The sequence below is a fragment of the Dipodomys ordii genome, unplaced genomic scaffold (assembly GCF_000151885.1).
Source record: "Dipodomys ordii isolate 6190 unplaced genomic scaffold, Dord_2.0 Scaffold14, whole genome shotgun sequence".
Lineage (NCBI taxonomy): Eukaryota > Metazoa > Chordata > Mammalia > Rodentia > Heteromyidae > Dipodomys > Dipodomys ordii.
In genome coordinates, this window is record NW_012267230.1 from 6846644 (window position 1) to 6865871 (window position 19228).

At 48.7% G+C, this 19228-nt stretch overlaps 1 protein-coding gene across 2 annotated transcripts in view; it reads right to left on the reverse strand.

Annotated features, from left to right (window-relative positions):
• Window positions 1–18147, reverse strand: part of LOC105982142 (chromosome unknown open reading frame, human C16orf62) — a 54899-nt gene extending 36752 nt beyond the window's left edge. Inside the window, exons 1-11 of one of the 2 annotated variants that reach the window (XM_013011617.1) lie at window positions 18071–18147; window positions 16520–16619; window positions 14985–15152; window positions 13247–13369; window positions 11657–11681; window positions 10026–10102; window positions 9363–9491; window positions 8122–8206; window positions 5958–6017; window positions 1424–1520; window positions 392–439 (exon numbers count right to left, since the gene is read on the reverse strand). In XM_013011617.1, the coding sequence (XP_012867071.1) occupies window positions 392–439; window positions 1424–1520; window positions 5958–6017; window positions 8122–8206; window positions 9363–9491; window positions 10026–10102; window positions 11657–11681; window positions 13247–13369; window positions 14985–15152; window positions 16520–16619; window positions 18071–18087 (929 nt within the window). In that variant the 5' untranslated portion in view covers window positions 18088–18147. Of the gene's footprint in view, window positions 1–391; window positions 440–1423; window positions 1521–5957; window positions 6018–8121; window positions 8207–9362; window positions 9492–10025; window positions 10103–11656; window positions 11682–13246; window positions 13370–14954; window positions 15153–16519; window positions 16620–18070 lie in introns of both variants that reach the window. The other variant, XM_013011616.1, reaches the window with a different exon arrangement.
• Window positions 18148–19228: the final 1081 nt, after the last annotated feature.

The window sequence follows — 19228 nt, forward strand, 5'->3', positions numbered from 1 at the left end:
TGTGGGCCAGGGTCTGTTCTGGGCTGGGTGTGGGTCAGTATGTATGCACAACTGAAAGGGCCCAACCCAGACCTCCTACGATCAGGCTCAGAATCTAACAACCTGCTCAAGACCACCCAGGCTGGAAGATCAAAGCCAGATGCAAATATGGTAAAGTAGCTCTTCCCAGAGCTCCCCAAGCTGCTCCACCACCCTCTCTCCTAGAGTGGGATTTCCTCAAGACAGTGAGTAAAACAGACAGCTCTACCTCACTCAGACCTGTGTGTGTAGTCCACACAAACTAAGTTTTCATGAATGGCAGCCACTACCACCTGCCATCTGTGTGCTGGTTATGGGACCCGGCATGACAATCTTAGAAGTCACAGTTCTAGACACTGAAGAAGAGCCTTACGTTTTAGAAAGGAATCTGTTACACTTCAGGATGGATGTTTCCACATAACTACAGAAACATGCCGTTAAGGAAAACATTTTCAAGGTGGCCAGTTCCTGCAGGCAAAAACAATTCCAGAAGAAAACTAGGCAGGCAAGTCTCAGGAGAGAGGGAGGGCTGGATGGCACTCAGTAACCCAAAAAATTAAGTTAGCCCAGCGGCAGGCTCTCTACAGGGTTCTCAAACTCTCATATTTAAAAGCTTGTGAAATTGTTACAGGATTGACTCATGGTTGCATGTGGAAATTTAAAGTAGGTTTAGCACATTTCTAATCAAGGCTTTCTGGGGAAAACAATGAACCTGAGATAAGTCACAGTTCATTCTGTAATGCTGGCATTTATACAGAAAAGCCTGACCTTGGTTGCTTTTTGGCATTTTTGGAATCAGAGACTCACATCAAGACAAGGCAGCTTCATGGAGCAAATTCATGTGAAAATGGTCCTCGGGAAGTAAGAGCCTGATCTATATCATAACCAAAACAACAAACAAAAACTATATGGTACTGGGAGAGAGTAAGGGAAGAGGTGACATTGTGCAAAAAGAAATTTACTCTATCTGACTTATGTAACTGGAACCCCCCTATATATCACCTTTATAATAATAATAAAAAATTTAAAACTGTTACAAGGAAGCCAGATATCAGTGGCTCACAACTATAATTCAAAGCCAGACCAGGCAGAAAAGTCCATGAGACTCTAATTAACCTCCAAAACACCAGAAATGGAGCTATGGTTCAAGTGGTAGAGTACCAGCCTTGAGGAAAAGCTAAAGGACAGTGCCCAGGTCCCGAGTTCAAACCCCAGAACCAGTATCAAAAAAAAAAAAATCCCTTTATGGAAAGAGCAAAGAAGGGTCCCAATGAGGGCTTCTCTGAAGCATGCCAGGCATGTTCAGGCAAGCGACCATGATGGAACCAAAGTTTCAAAGTTCTTTCTATGAACAGTGAGACCCCATCTCCTATCTTTATGATCACCACATACAAAAAAAGGATACAATCGTGGAATGAGTTCCCTGATGGAAGCAATCTTGAAAAACCAATTCAGGCAAGTTTCCTTGGCTGTGTCATTTACATTCTCTGGGGAAAAGTGATCTGTAATACAAAACAGTCCTCATCAGTTCCCCTAGGTCCTAGAATCCTTACAGGCCTGAGTCCTGAGGCTGGACATTACTGCCAGACAGAAAATAGGGAGGGAGGTACAGTATCTTTTCTTTCCTTCCAAACATCATCATCCTTGTTAGGAAACTATTGGTGGCAACTGCATACATACATCTACATGCACACATGCGCACACACATACACACAGAGCACTGTGCTCACCAAATCTCCTCCTACCCCCCCCACTGCCCACCCCGCCAGATCTGTCTGCCATCTTCTTTCCAGATGCAGAGGCAGAAGGGGAGGACACAGGGAAGGTTAATAACATCCCGGGGACACACAAGCAGGAGTCTGGGCTTTGCAGCTACCGTGTCAGCCTCAGCTTCTACAGGAGCCCTGAAGTGTTGTGCAAGGCAGTACCGTGACAACAGCCTGGAGAATTACAAACCCTTCAGGAGTCTGCTCCCTCATAGGATATGTGAGCTTCTGCCCAAAGCATATTATGGGCTAGACCCAAAGGTAAATCAAGTGCCTGAGGTGAGAAAGCAGCCAGAGCTGCCAGCTCCATAGCGGTTCCAAGACTCAGGTCACCTTGCAGCCAAACTGCCAGTTTATTTCAGTATCTACCCTCTTCCTTCTTAATAATAGAAGTCTCCCTTACAGCACAGCAAGGTCATGTGACCAAGTGCTAGGCCAGAAATATACAAAAGTACAACTTCTGGGAAGCATCTTTAAGTGAAGGCGTTTACCCTTCCTCCCTCCTTCCTACCTGCCAATCAGAATGTGAATACTAGAGCTGGAACCTCTGTAGTTACAATGATCCATGAGGGCAACTAGATGACGTCAGGACCTCTGGTCCAATGGGCCAGCTGTCCTCCCACCCCCACGGCCCAGGCCTTTCTCAACATTTTTAATATACAGTCTTTCTTTGGAATTTAAAAACAAACAAACAACAAAAAATTGACTTCTCAAGAGTTTGAGAACTGCTCTTGGAAAGAGATGAAAGTAGAAAAAGGGAAGAAAACAGCACTTATCAAAATGGTGAAGGCAACTGCTCGTGTCTGGTGGAGGGGGAGAAGCAAAGACTGGAGACCCCTCCCATCGCTGAGTGTGTTTCCGTGCATTTAGGGTTCCACTAAGAAGGGAGAAATCAACTGCTTTGGACTCATAGCTTCCTGGCCTCCTTCTTCAGCCCCTGGAGGCTTGTGATCAAGGTGGTGAGAATTCCTCTGCCATCAGCAGAAAAGATGACACTCAAGGCCCTTCTCCAGCAGGGATCTGCAGAATCCCCACGCCCACTTCCAGTGTTCAACAACTTCCGGGTGTCTAGCAGGCTTTGGTCACGCAAGAACTAGTCATTTTGAAATAGATGGGAAGGGACCACTTTCCCCTTCTTGACCTGAACCCATGCACAATAAGCAACTTTTTTCCCCCCAGTTTCAAGAGTTTTCCACAGGAAAAGATGACGGTTATTTTTAAACTCACTTGTCACTCTTGTCTTCAGGGAGAGGGAGGGGCAGTGTTAATTTCTCTTCATATGACTGAATCATGCAGATGGAAATCCAAAAACAAAACTAGACCTATGAGGTCATCTAGGCCGTCTTCCACTGCCCAGCTGAAGGACCCGAACCCAGGGCTTGGCCAGGATGGACTCAGCAGTGATTCCTGTGACCTCAAAGACTAGAATGCTGGCTCTGGCAACTCTCCTGCACATGTGCACCAAGTGCCCGTGGCACACGATCCATAAACATTAGTACAGAGTCCAGGCTTTCCTTCCAGCTCAAGAGGTAAAGCACTTAACATCCTATGGCAAACTAAAGACTCTACTTGGAAGCTTTCATTCTGGGGTGAAAGATCAGGAACAAATATAAAACAGAAAAGACAGGCAACTGGTAAGACAATGGGACAGAAGTTGGAGAACAGGGCGCTGCAGTGGACACTAAACTTAAGTGTAAGCAGGGTAGGTGTGGTCGTTAGATAGGGTGGTCAGAGCAAGCCCTTGCAGAGCTGAACCCTGAGTTGGATATAGGAAATACATTCCAGGAAGTAGAAAAAAGTACAAAGGCCCTGAGGTAGGTATGACCTCAGCAGTGGTCCAAAATGAGAAAGCATCCTGGTACGATGGGCAGGCATGACATAAGGCAGGTCATACAGGGTGACAGCCTAGGTAAGACTGTTTCCTTCCAAGTCCCATGAAAACTCCTGGCAGAATGGTATGGTATGATGATTATTTATTGGCGGCACTGGGGCTTGAACTCATGGCCTGCACTGGCTAGGCAGGTTTGAGCCGTGCTCCAGCTTATGGCAGGATTCACATTTTGGCTCTTGGGCTGCTATATGGAGAAGGAATTCAGAATTTGGAAAATAATTCAGAAGAGACTAAGGTGCACAAAGAGCAGAGGGCGCCTCCTGCTTCCCACTTGTCTTTCTTGTGCAATGCTGCTTCTTTCAACCCTGAACTTCTGCAGTATGAAAGGAGGCAGCTCTGTCATCTGCAGAGAGAGAGCTTAGGAGCCTAGTGTGTGCCAAGAAGCACAGGCTCTGCCAAACCAGGTCTACCACGGGGCTGCTGAGAAGCACAACATGGCCCATCCAAGTCATCTCCTGGCTTAGAAAGAGAAGTACTTTCCCTCTCCAAATGGACGGCAGATTCACATTTGCTTATCGACAAATGTAAGGGAGGGGACAGCTTCATGTGTTTGCTGGATTGATAACTGTTAGAGGGAAGTGCACTTCCCTTATCTTTTTTGTTTTGGGGGGGATACTGTTGTGTAATAGGGTTCCACTATGTAGTCCAACCTAGCCACCAATTCTGATCCTCCTGCCTCAGTCTCTCAGGTGCTGTGATTACAGGCATATGTCACCATGACTGCTCAATGTGTACTTTTCATAAACTCATAGACACTGGTATCTTTCCAGACTCCTAAGCCCTCAATCTTAGTTAAAACTCCTTAAGGCAGAGAGCCCAAGTATTAAATTCACCAACCATAACCTGATTCAAATGGAAAGAATGAGCACAAATGCCACCAGGCTTCTCTGGCTACATCATTTCTTTAGGCAGATTTTCAGAGTAGATTTCAGAGCTTTCTTCATAATCATGGCTAAGAGCCAGCCCCAACATCACCAGAAATCTTCAGCAAAGTCTACTTCCTTCCCCTTTTAGGTTCTGGGAACCAGAGATCAAAGTGCAGATGAAGATTTAAAATTAAATCTTAAAAAGCAAAAAAAAAAAAAAAAATTAGCAAGCAAGCAGAAGCCTGAGTTGGGTTACAGGGGGGAAAAATAAGATACCTGATGAAGGGAGAATTTTGGTAAATTAATAAATGCTAATTCATATTCTTAGACAAGGACTGAAGAGATGTGCATACAAAAACAGCCTTTAACTCAATACTCAAAGGAGGGAGTAACTTACTAACAATTTTTCCTTATTTGGCCCTAAAACCTTTTTTGGTGGGAAAGGAAAATTATTATTGTGGTAGATGCAGATCAAATGCCTCTGGGGCTCAGGCAAGCCATATTAATGCTTTATTAGATTTTAACTTCCATGTTGGAAGGGGCTTTGTCTTTTCCACTAACACTGAACTCTAGGGAAGAGCTTGGTATCCAACAGCATTCAATAATTACTGGGTGGATAACATGAATGGATAAGTGGGATGGATAAATGGATGGATGGATGGACAGACAGATGGAAGGATGAATGACTGGGTGGGTGGGTGGATGAGATGGATAAATGGATGGATGGCTGAATGGGTCAGTGGGTGGTTAGGTAGGTAGATAAGAGGAAAGGGCAGAGAAGACAGGAAGAAGAAAGGGAAGAGAGGAAAATGAGAAGAACGTAGACTCAGTCTCCTGGGCTGCTGAGAAGATGGCTGTGAGGAGCAGAGGGAGGAGGGGTGACAAATGAGCGGACCTGCCTGCAGGAAAGCTCAGGAGTTAAGAGAGGATACAAAGAAAGCTGCAGCTGAGAGTCATGCCTCTCCAGACACAGTCATTATCAGATATGACAAAGGAAATTCATCATCCACTTATACCCATTATACCCTCCTGGGAATTTAAAATTGATTGACAATAAATTTAACACTTGGGTATAGATTGTCCATTCAAAGCATGTGTTACTATTGATTTATGTGAATAAAGTTTTCTTGAGTAATTTGCTTCTTGGGACAGGCAGCTTTGCAGGGAACCAGCAGCATGCCAAGCGGTAGAAAGCACTGAGACGCTGGTAGTGTAGCAGCTTCATTCTAGTCCTTGGCATTCCAGCACATTCCCATCCCTCACCCCAATTTGCAGCTGGGCCCTTGGTGAACCTCCTAATGTTTTGGAAGACTGAAACACTGCCAAGTCTTCAAATGGGTCCTTTTACCTTAGCACATCAAAATCATTTCCTTTATCCTGGCAGTCAGACCTTGTCATAGCAACTTTGTGCATTACCTGGCAGGGTGCCGCGGCTGTCCATGCACATGGAGAAGATGCGCTCATAAACCAGCTTTCCTAAGGGAAGAGGATACAGGCTGTGCTTAGGGACAAGATGTCATCTCCCAGGCGAACCCTATCTTGTGGCAGGATGTTGCCACCTAGTGGACACAGGTTTAGATATCTCTCTTTTTCTGTAATACTGAGGTCTGAACTCAAAGCCTCACAATTCCTAGGCAAAGAGCTCCACAACTTCAGCCTCACCCCCAGCTCTTCGGCTTCTGGGTTTTATTTTTTTTCATACAGGGTCTCATACTTCCACCTGGACTGGCCTCAGAACATGTCTTCCTACTTATACCTTCCAAGGTGACAGACACTCAGTAAGTTTTTGCCCAGACTGGACTTGAACTGCAATCTCTGTCTCCCAAGCAGCTGGGATCACAGGTGTACACCACCACATCCAGCTTCATACTACTAATGAAAGGAGATTTTTCTTCTGTGAGAGGAAGAAATGTGGCATTACTACCTTCTCGATCTCTCTAAGGAGCCTTGGGTCTCTTGATGCATTTAACAGAACATGCTTGGCATTCTGCATTCGTTTTTAGGCCAGATCAAATATGACAGCCCGTGAGCTGAGTCCAGCTGAGACCATGTGTTTTGTCCCAACTTTAATGGCCCACCAAGTGTTTATTCTTTCAAGTCCCAGTGACAATGAGCTCCTGGTTCCAGCAGTACTTGAGACCAGTCCTGAAGTTTTCAGCACAGTAAGCCAATAAACACCCCACACACCCATTTCCCAGGCTGATTAGGGGTTCTGTCATTTCTCGGAGCTAATTCACCCAGGCCCCCATCTCCTAGACAGGCCTGACTCAGTCTACAACTGAGTTTATTTTCTGACAGGTTAGCTCTGCTGATAGGACCTGCTGGGTTGGGAGCCCTCAACACTCCTTGCCTCTGCCCAGACCCTGGCCCTCAGAGGATGGATGGCAGCACTGCCTGGTCCTTTGGGTCACCTTCCTGTAACAGTCATGGATAGGCCAGGGAAGGGGAGTTGCCTGGGTTGGGAAAACTGCCTGTGGCATTCCTAGGGGCCTCCTGCAGCTCTAAGCTATGGGCCTCAGTTTAAGACATTCTTCCTGGCTATAAAAAAAACTCTGCAAGGGTCTTGTAGTGGGGACCCGGCAGGCAAAATGCAGCATGAAGGCCTTAGTAAGGTCCAGGCAGAAGGCTTGGGATGGGTGAGCGGGGAAAGCTTTAGGAGGCTGAGCTGCAAGCCATAGATGTCTGGACACAGGGGTATGGCACTGACAGCTCTCAAACCTGAGCAAAGGGTTAAATGGCAATGCTACTCCCTGAGACAGGGACCTTGTAAGGCAGGGAAAAGGCCAAGAAGACAAGCCAAGTCCAGTGCCACTGTCCATCTGAAACATCTCCCAGAGGGCCGTGTGCTGAAGTTTGACTCACAAGCTTGACACTGTTGTAAGGCAATGAGCCTTGAGGGGAGGGGAGACCTAAGGGGAGGTCTTTAGGTCACTGGGGGTGTGGCTTCAAAGAGAGAGTGGGACTCCCGCCCCTTGTTCACACTTTTTGCCATGGGATTTGCTCTGCCACAGGCTTTCACTGGGATGTGCTGCTCTGGCAGAGCCCAGCCAAAGACCCACCAGATCACACACTGGACCTCCAAAACTCAAGTAACCCTCTTTCCTTGAGGGCAGAAGGTGATTAACAGCCAGTCATGAACAGTGAGGGATCCAGATGCCCCGAGGTGGCAGAACATAGCTCACAGCAACCCCTACTGGCCTATCCACCTGGTCAGCCTAAGGCAAAAACCAGCACCCGAGCTTCTCCCAAACAGCCCCACTACAGCGGGACAACACTCAGGGCCCTATGACCAATGACAGTTTACTGAGTATTTCAATGTAGCTGCAAGTAGCTGGCATTAGAAAGTTCCCAGCACAAAGAAATGCTAAGTGACTGAGGTAATGAGCATGCAGCTCCCTTCCCCAATCACTACACACTGAACGCCAGAACTGACATGTACAATTACAGATGCAAATTAAAAACATTACAAAGAGAAGAACCTTTGACACTGGGCCTGGGTGAGTTGGGTCCCCTCAGGACTTTCCTACTTCACAGGGCAGAATCTAACTGCAAGCAGGTGTTCTGGCTAGTTAGCACTTACCAAAGGTGTCAAGGATGTCAGTGATGAGGACAAACTTGCTGGGGTAGAACTGAATCACGCTCGTGTCTGAGAGGAGCTTGGAGCACTGCAAGAGAGGACAGGATGATTCACCTGGCACGCCTCTCACAGCTAGGCCCTGGGTCCACATCATCAATGGCTCCCACTAACCAGTTAAGGGCTGGCTGCGAGCCTGTGCTAGGCAAACAACAGTGCTTCTGATACACAGACTCCAACTGCTCACAGACAGCCTACTAAGGAAGATTCTGGAAAGCCATGAACAAGGAAGACTCATTGGGAAGCCTCCGCCTCCAATGCACCAGGCTCAGCCTTCAACGCCACTCTGCCTTCCCATGACCAATCTGATGCTCCAGCTTTCCAGCTGGCCTCCTCTGCTTTATTCCTGCTTTGTCAGGATCCGCCAGGCAAGTACCAAATCTGCAAACTTGTCTCTGTTAACTTAAACGCTCACTCCTGATTCTCCATGAAGGTGTTTCTCTACATGCTGGCTGCATTTCGCCTTGCCAGGCACTGGCACTGCCTACACTGCCCCCACAGCAGAGCTCTAAGCACCCCACACTGACACCTTGTAGAACCACAGACAGCAATTTCTACTTTGAAGAACTAAGCTTAGCACTCCGAAATTTTGAGATTTTGACCACACATCAATCACTCTCACAGTAAACCTTGGAGCGACTCTGGCCAAGATCTTTACAAAAAGTAGGAGCTGTTTTCCTTGCAGGACTTGACTTGCTCAAGTATCAGTGTATCAATACTCTCCTAAAAGTATAGACCTGCTTTCCCTAGCACCAAATTCTAGAGAATGTCTTTAAAATCCATCTATCAGACATGCTATTAGTCCTTAACTTGCCAGGTCAACTTGATCAAGAGTCCTGGTGGAGGAAACTTGAGATCGCACTGCTTATTCTACAGTGTACACAAATCAGAGCCAATATACTGCCTCACCTAGGGGAATCAAAACTTTGTAATCCAGGGTCACAGCTGCTTCCTGGAATTGGAGAGTGTTCAACCTGTGCAGCTGCACATAGTGGCCCTGGGGCTCATGACCTCATGAACACAGTTTCACCATCATGGCCTTTCACATCAGGTATGTGAAGACAGGACAGATGAATAAATGTCAAATCCTACAGACAGGCTGCTACAAACCCAACGTGAGAAGTTTTAGAAGGAAATCTGTGGGGAGGTGGGCAATGTCACCCCATTCCCCCCCCCATCCCCCGGACCTGGATGACTATTTTCAGAGCCTTCACTTTCTGGTCCGAGGCCCAGGCATCCTTCAATGACTGATTGAGCTCCTCTATGCGGTTCACGTAGTCCTGTTGAGTCAGGTTCAGCAGCTCCTTCTGGGACCCCTGTGTGGAGAGGCAGAGGTGTTGGCAGAGGGAAACAGGGAGCCTGTCTGACCCCTGACTCTCTTCAGAACAGCTGGGTTCTGGCTGTTTTCTCCCTGTCCACAGTCCTCCACACATTGATGGCCCTGGGTTTTCTACCCAGAACAGGGAGCCAGGACCAAGCAGCCCAGCTCAGCCACCACCATGGCTGACTGAGCAGTGTCCATGCCCCTGCACTTGCTCTCTGTGGATTGGCACAGCACCCATATCCCTGCTTACTGGGAGTAGCAGGAGTGGGGCTCAATGCAAAGTTCAGCAGACATGGTTTCACTCAAGATGCCAGGCAACATTCTTCTTGGCACTCAAGGAGCTGATGGTACAGAAGGCCAGACGCCTGCAGTAGTCAGGTGAATGCATTCAAGGCACCCTCTCTGCCCAGATCTGGAACTGGAGACTTAGGGGGCCACAGCTATGCACTGGCTTAATCAAGGAATGAAGCACTCCCACCCTCCACAAGCTCCCCATCAACACCAGACACAATAGACGGCTTCTCACCTCCTCAAAGTCATCCAGCTCCTCCAGCCGCGTGCGGACTTTCTCTGACATGGCGGACCCAGCCGCTCCCGCTCTGCCTGCACAGAAGGCACACTGGTCACACACACCGCTGGCTTTCCTCTCGCCCAGCTCCAACCCCTCCACCACCAAGAATGGCATCCTTCAAGTAAATGGCATCCTTCAATCTCTAGCTCCAGGCAGAGATGGCAGAGGGTTCATTACAGAAGACTTCCTCCTGTGTAGCAAAGCTCCAAAGGATTTCCACTTAGTGGCCACACTACCAGGAGTAGAGCTGCCTGGAGAAGGGGATCCCCCACATTTGGGTTTCATGAAACTGCACTCTTGTTCTCTCCAAGTGAGAAAGGGTGCCAAAAGCCCTTGTGTCACCATTTGCCTCAGGCCTATCTTCAGCATGACATGTTTGCCCCAAACCAGCTAAAGCAACTTCCCTGTGTGCCAGAGGGGGGCTTGAAAGCAACAGAGCCAGATGGCTTTATCTCAGCATCTACTACCATAGTTGCTGCCACTGGCAGGGGCCAGAGGACAAAGGTGACAGCTTCCAAAATACACACTACATGGCTTATGAAGAGCAGAAAGCCCTTCCTCACACCTTGGAAATCTGGCCAGTTCAAGATGAAGGTGCCAGTGGGTTCAATGTGTGCAGAAGTCCTAGCTTATGCTTCCTAAATGGCATCTGAATTCCCTGGGCCCTTCATGTAAGGACACAAACCCACTCATGAGGACCTTCACAACCTCATGATATCCCTGAAGACTCTGACTAAAACCATCCCCTGCTGCTGTGCTATCTCTACCTGCAGAACAAGAGTGGGAAGAGGAGGTCATGTGTCATCTGTCATATCCCAAAAGCCACCCTCACCTGTACCCTAGCAGGACAGGATTTATTAACATACTAACCAAAAGAAAACTAAGGGCTGGCAAGGTGGTTCAGTGGTAGAGTGCTTGCACATGAGGCCCTGGGTTCGACTCCTCAGCACCACGTAAACAGAAAAAGCTGGAAATGGTGCTGTGGCTCAAGTGGTAGAGTGCTAGCCTTGAGCAAAAAGAAGCATCAGGGACAGTGACAGGCCCTGAGTTCAAGCCCAGGACTGGCAAAAAAAAAAGGAAACAAAGGAAAGGTCAAAGGAATTGTGGGGTTCCCTCTTGCAGTGCTGATTCAGCAAGGAGGGGGCAGCATTCCATGCACAAACTTTTCAAGCTTTTCCTGCTCCTTGTGCTCCACTGGGGAGCCTATCCCACAGCACTTAGGAACAGTCTTGGAAGAGGAAATAGAACAGCTGCTTTCAGGGCCCCAAGAACCAGGATGTCCACACTTTCTCCAGAGGAAAACTTAATTAGGCAAAGGAAAGGTATAAGCAGCCCCCAGCTGGTGGGGGTGTTCCCCTTGTTCTTTATGTCCCCAAAGACAACAGGACACCTGTCTTTTACTCCTTGGCCTCTATCAAGCTCTAAGCATATATTTTTATTCTCCATTGTACTGATGGAGTTCTACAGTTTTACAGCTTTAATGAATTAGAAATCAGGACTGTATAATACAAACTATTTTCCCTTTTGCAAAATTATACTAAATGCAGCAAATTTCCCAGCAAAACAAGAACAAGAACTGATCATACCTTTGTCAGATCCCATAAATAGATTCTGCAAAGACAAAGAATCCATGAATATTGTCTCAACATAAAGTAACAGAATCACTGTTTCTCCACAAAGCCATATATGTGTACTCAAAGAAGGCGGAAGGAAATAGTCAAAGGAGGAAGTGTGAGGTCTCACTTTCACCTCATGTCAAAGCTCTCAGGTGAGTCAGCAAACCCCCACATCTGCCGTGTCAGCAGTCACCTAACAGAATATGGGTGCCTTTCCCATTTCTGCATTGTAGTCACTCTGGGCGGGGTCACCTTGGAGGGCTGTCCTGGACACTGAAAGGTATCTGAGGGCCTCCCAGGTCTCCACCCCCAGATGCAGGGCAGAGGCGTGAAGGGCTGCCGCTGTGATAACCAGCTCTCTAGACTTTTCCACAGGACTCTGAAGTGGACTCTTGTGGAAACCACTGCTTAGACTCACTGTATGTGTTCAAAAAAAGGAAAGATATAAAACAATCCAACAATTCAGCCTGCATGTCACTCTGCTGTTCCCTTCCTTCCCCACAGGAAGAGGGAGGTGGTAGAAGGTTCCACTTCCTGGTCTCCCTTGCAGCTCCCCATACCCACCTCCCACCCCCGCCCCCTTCAAGACTAAGTCCAAAGCGGGGCACCAGTGGCTCACACCTGTAATCCTAGCTACTCAGGAGGCTGAAATCTGAGGATTGCAGTTCAAAGCCAGCCTGGGCAGGAAAGTCCATGAGACTCTTATCTCCAATAAACCACCAAAAAAGGGCTGGGAAGGTGGCTAGTGGTAGAGTGCCTGCCTTGCATGCATGAGGCCCTGGGTTCAATTCCTCAGCACCACATAAGCAGAAAAAGCTGGAAGTGGTAGAGTGGCTCAAGTGGTAGAGTCCAAGCTTTGAGCTGAAGAGCTGAGGGACAGCGCCCAGGCCCAGAGTTCAAGCCCCACAATCGACTAAATAAATAAATAAACCACAAAAAAAAAAAACTGGTGCTGTGGCTCAAGTGGTAGAATGCTTGCCTTGAGCTGAAGAGCTGAAGGACAGCACCCAGGCCCAGAGCTCAAGCCACATGACTGACCCCGCCCCCACCCCCCAAAAAAAGACTAAGTCCTACAGGAGGCCCCTGAATGGAAGAGTCCACTTTGTCCCCTTTCTTCCATCCATGAAGTCTAACTTCAGCACAGCAGCAGGATAGAGAGCCCCTCAGCCCTGCACACCCACTCTGCCTCCTTCCCTCTGAGCCTCCTCTCAGAAGAGAGAGACACGTGCCACGCCTGGTGCCTTCACTGGGGAGGACCTAAATTGCCACAGGCTCACCTGCTTCCCTGGGTGGGAAGCCCTCTCCCAGGGGAGGGGAAGCCACATGCCCCACACATGCAGAGCCATCCTATGAAAGCCAATTGCCTCGCCTGGGGCCAGCGAACTTCCAGCTGCAGGAGGACATGCTGCGGCCCAAGATGCAGTGGTGGCATCCAGTGCCCTTCAAGGGGACTCCACTGCTCTAATTCTGCTCTAAAGCAACCTCTTCTTGATTCTCACCCCTGATCTCCCACCCACCCGACAGGAGGAGCTGGACAGCAGCAGGGCCTCGGGTACTCACAATAGAAAGCCTCTCAGTGGTGGTGTACCGGGCCAGGATTTCCCCCCGTTTGCTGGCCCAGGGCTCAAAATCCGATCCCACCATGGAGCTGTCATCCTGGTCCCGCTTCTTCCTGGTGCTGTCCTGAGGAGCAAAACATGAAGATGTCCCTTTAGCACAGGCTGTGGCAGGAGGCCCTGCCCTGGAGGAGGGGGGCAGATCGTCTGAAGGTTTACAGTGCTGCAAACATCAGTTCAGGTCTGCAAACACCATTTTGGGTCATTTCACTAGAAATGGCCAAGAGCCACAGCTTACAAAGGAAAGGAAATTGAACAAAACCACTGTTCTACTGCCCAAACAGCAAGGCTGAAACCACTACTAACAGCAGTGCCAAGGAGCAGATGGAGTAGGGACAGATGAGGCCCAGGTGCAGGGTAGGCTGGTACCATCAGACCCTTCCCCCATACTGCCCTCCCCCAGCAGTGCTCTGCACATGGGCACCAGGATGGAGGAATGTTCAAGTAACATTACTGGTAAGACAGCAAACCCAGAACTTCCTGTGTGGGCAGTGGAAGAATATGTTAGTGCCATACCTGGTTCTTACAACCCAACATGACCATCACAAACGAGATTGTGACCAAAAGCAACACAGGAAGTTCCCCCCCATAGACCATCAAGCCAAAATCAAGTGCAAAAGATAGATGGACTTCTATAAAAACTCTCTTACGTGAGAGAGCAATATGAAGTGGAAGCTGAGTGCAGGTTCTGGAGTGGCAGCTGGCCAGGTCCTGGCATGGAGGTGACTTGCCCTCTCAGGCTGGCCATGCCCACCTCCTTAAATGAAGAACCAAGAGGACAGGATGGGGTGCTATTCTGTGCAGATGCACACATCAGCCAGCCCCTTAGGTAACCACAGAGAAGGCAAACTGGCATTGAGTGTAGCTCAGAGGCAGAGCTCTCCACAGCTTGCACAGAGCCAAGGTAGATCCCCAGCACTGCCAAAAAAGAGCATGAAAATAATAAATACATTTTGCTGGGTGCTGGTGGCTCACGGCTGTCATCCTAGCTTCTCAAGAGGCTGAGATCTGAAGATCACGGTTCAAAGCCAGCCCAGGTAGGAAAGTCCGTGAAACTCTTATCTCCAACAAACCACTCAGAAAACCAGAAGTGGCGCCATGGCTCAAGTGGTAGAACGTGCGCCTTGAGCTGAAAAGCTGAGGGACAGCGCCTAGGCCCAGAGTTCAAGCCCCACAACTGACAAAAAAATAAAATAAAATACATTTTAAGATGTTTCAAAAATAAAGAGCTGGGCGCTGATGGATCATGCCTGTAATCCTCGATACTTAGGAGGCTATGATCTGAGGATTGTGGTTTGAAGACAACCCAGCTAGGAAAATCTGTGATACTCTTAGCTCCAATTAGCCACAAAAAATAAAAATAAAAAAACAAGTGCCAGAAGTGGATCTGTGGCTCAAGTGGTACAGTACTAGCCTTGACCAAATAAAAGCTCAGGGACAGTGCCCAGGCCCTGAGTTCAACTAGAGCAACCAGAGCTCAGGATATTGCCAAGGCCCAGGATCAGCACAAAAAAGAAAATAAAAAAGACTGACTTGGAATCTCCCCTCTTGCCTCTTTAGCCAAGACCCTGGTAAAACTGGATTGACATGGACTGTCACAAACACAACTCCCTGCACATGAATTGTACATCCTCAAATGGAAGCCCACCTACCCACACACACCAGTGGCCAGGGCACATTACCGTGGCTGCTGCCACAGCTGCGGGGTCAGCAGTGGCTGCAAACATGGAGAGAGGGTCCGTGCCATCAAGAACGCTGCTCAGAGGGTCCACCACGGAGCTGGAGGAGGAGGAGGATGTGGATGACGTACTTCCTTTCCGGCTCACCTTCTTTGTTTTAGATTCTGTGACCTGTGGGGAAGTTTGTGGAGATTCTGTCACCTACCCTTGGTCAGGGTCCCTTCCTCTTCAGGAAGGGAAGCCAATGTATCAAAACTGACAACTTGGTCTTCCAGACACTGAAAGCTTTGCTTCCATACATATAAAGGACTCAGACTCCATTTATTTTCTTAACATGTATTTATCGTAAAGATACTATATAAAGGGGTTACAGTTACACGAGTAAGGTAATGAGTACATTTCCTATCAAGCATTGTTACCCCCTCCTTTGTTTTTCCCCTACCATCCCTTCCCTCCCCACCTCTCCAACTTCTCCCTTCCTCAGACTCCATTTATAGGGCGGAAAAAACAAAAACAATAAAACTGACACCTTGACTTATCAATATGCAAGGGGGTGGGGATGGGGCTTACTTTTTGTGACAAGCACCATGAATGCTAATCACAGCTGTCTGGGAAGAGAAGGCAGGGAGTTAGCTAGGAAGGTTTGAAAAATTACTTGGAGGCCATTGAAAGGCAGGCACAATAAGACTAGGGGCAGCCTAGAAGCCTCTATGATCCACTCTCCTCAGCATTTTATCATAGTTGACTTACAAGCTAATCATTGATCCTGCAAAATGGATGTTGCCAAAACTGTAACCAGACAAGAGACTCCACACAAAGATCCAAGAAGAGCCTCAAAAGGACCTTTTCAGGCTTAGCCCCTATCCAGAATTTCACACACAGGGACTGCAGCTCACACAGCTACGCATGCACACAACCTTCCTTCACTTCCATAAGGAGCCTCTCTGTGGGCAAAGAGCCACCCCAGACCTGCTCCATCTCAGTTCTGCCCTCCCCAGACCAGCACAGAGGCATTGACATTTCTCAGGAACCACCACGCCACCTGCCTGGCAAAAGTGGTGTAGGCAAGTCATGAATCAGCATGTGTGGCCTTCCACAACTATGGACCTTGAAAGCATTCAGTAAGAACTTTGCAGCCGGGCACTAGTGGCTCACCCCAAGCACCACCCAAAAGAACCCTGCCTGTGTATTCACACTCCAGGTCTCTAGCCTGATTTTTTTTTTTTTAACATCAACAGGTAGCTATGGTGAGTATTGATTCTCCGTGTTCCAAAGAGAGAAATCTAGAAGCAAAGTGTAGTTTGCTGACACATCCAAACTGGGGCACCTGTTCCTCACCAGGCCTCATGGACAGGAGAGCAGGGAATGGAAGGGATGGCGGTGTGATGAGCTGAGTGGTAGGCAGCTGAGCTGCCTGAGGTAAAGGGAAGAGGCAGAAAATGTTTTATCCAAGTTCTTGAGTCAATACAACCTCAGAGCCTTAGGGTGTTCACTGAGCCTTGGGGGAAGGGGAATCACCAAGCACTGGGGGTGCTCACCATGATGGGCTTCAGCGGGTGGTAGTCACCACACTCTAGCTGCACGGACTCCAGGCGGCAGGATGCCAACTCTGCCTTGTAGTTCCGGTTCCTGGAGTGCCTGCAGCAAGAGAACAGGGTCAGCTCAGAGATGGACACACCCAGACCCAGCAAGAGATGGTGACCAGCCTAGGAGCTAGGCCTGAGGCCCAACGGACAATGATTGTGTCCTAGGTGCTGGGTTCCAAACCTCCACTCCCCTGTGGGCTGAAGGACTTTTAAGTTAACTCTTTCAACTGCCTCCGTTTTCTCACCTGAAAAACTAACATACGAGGAATTAAGGCTAAGCACTGTGTGGGTCACCAAACAAGAGCTTGACAGGTGTAAATTCCATGTTCTCTGCAGGCCTCCTCAACTTCAAAGTTGCTGGGCACCTGCTATCCTGCTCCAGGCAACACCCTCTCTCCTTCCCTCCTCCCCCTTCCTCCAGCACTGTGATTTGCAATCAGGGCTCAGCTTGCTCTACGACTTGAGCCACACTCCTTTTGCTTTTGTTTTCCAGATAAGGTCATGTTCTTTTGCTTGGGACAGCTTCAGATAGATAATTCTCCTCCTCAGGGGCTGGGATTACAGATGAGAACTATCACACTCAACCCTGAGCCCTGATTCTTTTAAAGGGGGAACACATTTGTGGGGAAACTGAAAGACCAACATGCAGGGACCACACAGAAATGCTTAGCACATGGCCTGTTAGGAACTCTGAAGACTCTAAACACTAATAGGGATGTGATATCTGTTTCTAAAATTCCAACAAGCTGGATGTTGGTGGCCCACAGTGTAGTCCTAGCTACTCAGGTGGTTGAAATCTGAGGATCTTGGTTAGAAGTCAGTCCATCAGGGAAGTTTCTGAGATTCGTATCTATAACTAACAACCAAAAAGCCAGAAGTGGAGGCGTAGCTTAAAGTGGTAGGGCACCAACCTTGAAAGAAAAACCAAGTGAGAGCCCCAGGCCCTGAGTTCAAGTCCCAGTACTGACTGCGGTACCTTTCTGGAAGTTTCTCATGTTTTGGGAGCTTAGGTCTTACTGATTTCCCAAAAGGCACCGGCCACTTGTCAAGCCCCAAGCCCATTTCAAAGGAAGCTGAGGGCGTGAGGGGCCTTTGAGGCAGCTGCTCGCTCCCGAATAATCCCACTGTCCTGAGGTCCCCTCACACACATCCTCGGAGCACGCCATTCCCTGCTCCCGAGCTCCTATTCGCCCCTCAAGACCTAGTTTCAGGTGTTCCTCTCACGCCTTCTCGGGCGCCCAGCGGCTTCCCCGGAGGCCGGGGCGCGAGCGCACGCCGCGCACACCGGGGGACGCGCAAGGCCACTTGACAGGCGAGGCTGGGCTCGGGGCACGGAGGCGTCCCGGGGCGGGCGGCGGGCTGTCCCGAGCTGTCCCGAGCCCAGCACCGGCCCGGCCCCCCCAGCCGCTCCGGGGGCGAGCAGGGACGCGGGGCCTGTGGGCCGGGGGTAGCCGCCGCAGGGAGAGACCCCATAGACCAGCGCTCCCGCCACCGCCTCCTTACCACGGGAACGCGGCCATCTTCCCCGTCACGTGACCGCAGGCACGGGACTGCTCTCCCCTCTCCCGTCCGGACGTGCCCCGCCCCGTCCGCCCGCCATGATGGTCAGGGGCGGGTGCCGTAAAGCGAACCTGGGCACTGTCGTGCACGGCGCCATGTTTACTGGGGGCCGGTGTCGTAAAGGGATCCGAGACGCTGTCTTGGGCCCGCGCTTGGCGGCGGGTCAGGACTGCGCGGTCGCGCTGCTCACATGCGCCCCCTCGAGGCGGAGGGACAGGCAAACACTAGTGGAAAGTGGCCGCAGAAGTCGGGGACGGGTGCGGGGAGGGGGAGAGGGGAGGGGGAGAGGGGAGGGGCCGCCTTCCCTGGAGCTTCCTCCAGTGCCCTCGCCTGGGTAAGCACAAACCACCAAACCAAGATTCCTTTAACATGAAGTTTATTTTTTGCCTTTGCCAAGAAGCAAACCTAGTGAAAATTAAAGTATAAAAATAAATACAATTTACATGAATGAACACTGCACTCAAAGAAAAATAACAAAAATATAATGTATATAAATAAACATCAAAAGCAAAAAAAGTGTCTGGCACTTTTGTAAAAAGTTGTTTTGTAAGAAGACATTTAAAAAACTGTAAAACACACACTTCTATCTTCAGGACCACATTCGGTTTCTTATCCTTAACCTAACAAGCTATTGTTTTAGCTAATTTGCATTACTATGCCCAACATTTTTAATGTCTGTCCTAAATAAAGAGGCCTGAATGGAAAAGCTATAGCCTGAGTCTCAAAATGATAAAGCATGGTTTATCACATTAAAAAGATAAAGCATGGTTTATCACATTAAAATGATGAGATAGTTCATTTATAAATTTAAAAATTAGTAATTTGGGCTTTTTTTTTTTTTACTGTTTTATAATTTCCCAGTTCACTCAGTCAAAAAATGATGAGTGCTAATAAAGAAAATCAGGTTTACCCCAGGTTTACTTCCAGACCATAGCTGGAGTCAAAGTGAGCTCTCAGGAGGAACAGAAATTGGAGCGAATACTCTGCATATCCTATTCCTCAGGGGTTGTGTGTGTGTGTGTGTGTGTGTGTATACACACACATATATATGTATATATATATATATGTGTGTATATATATATATATATATATACACACATA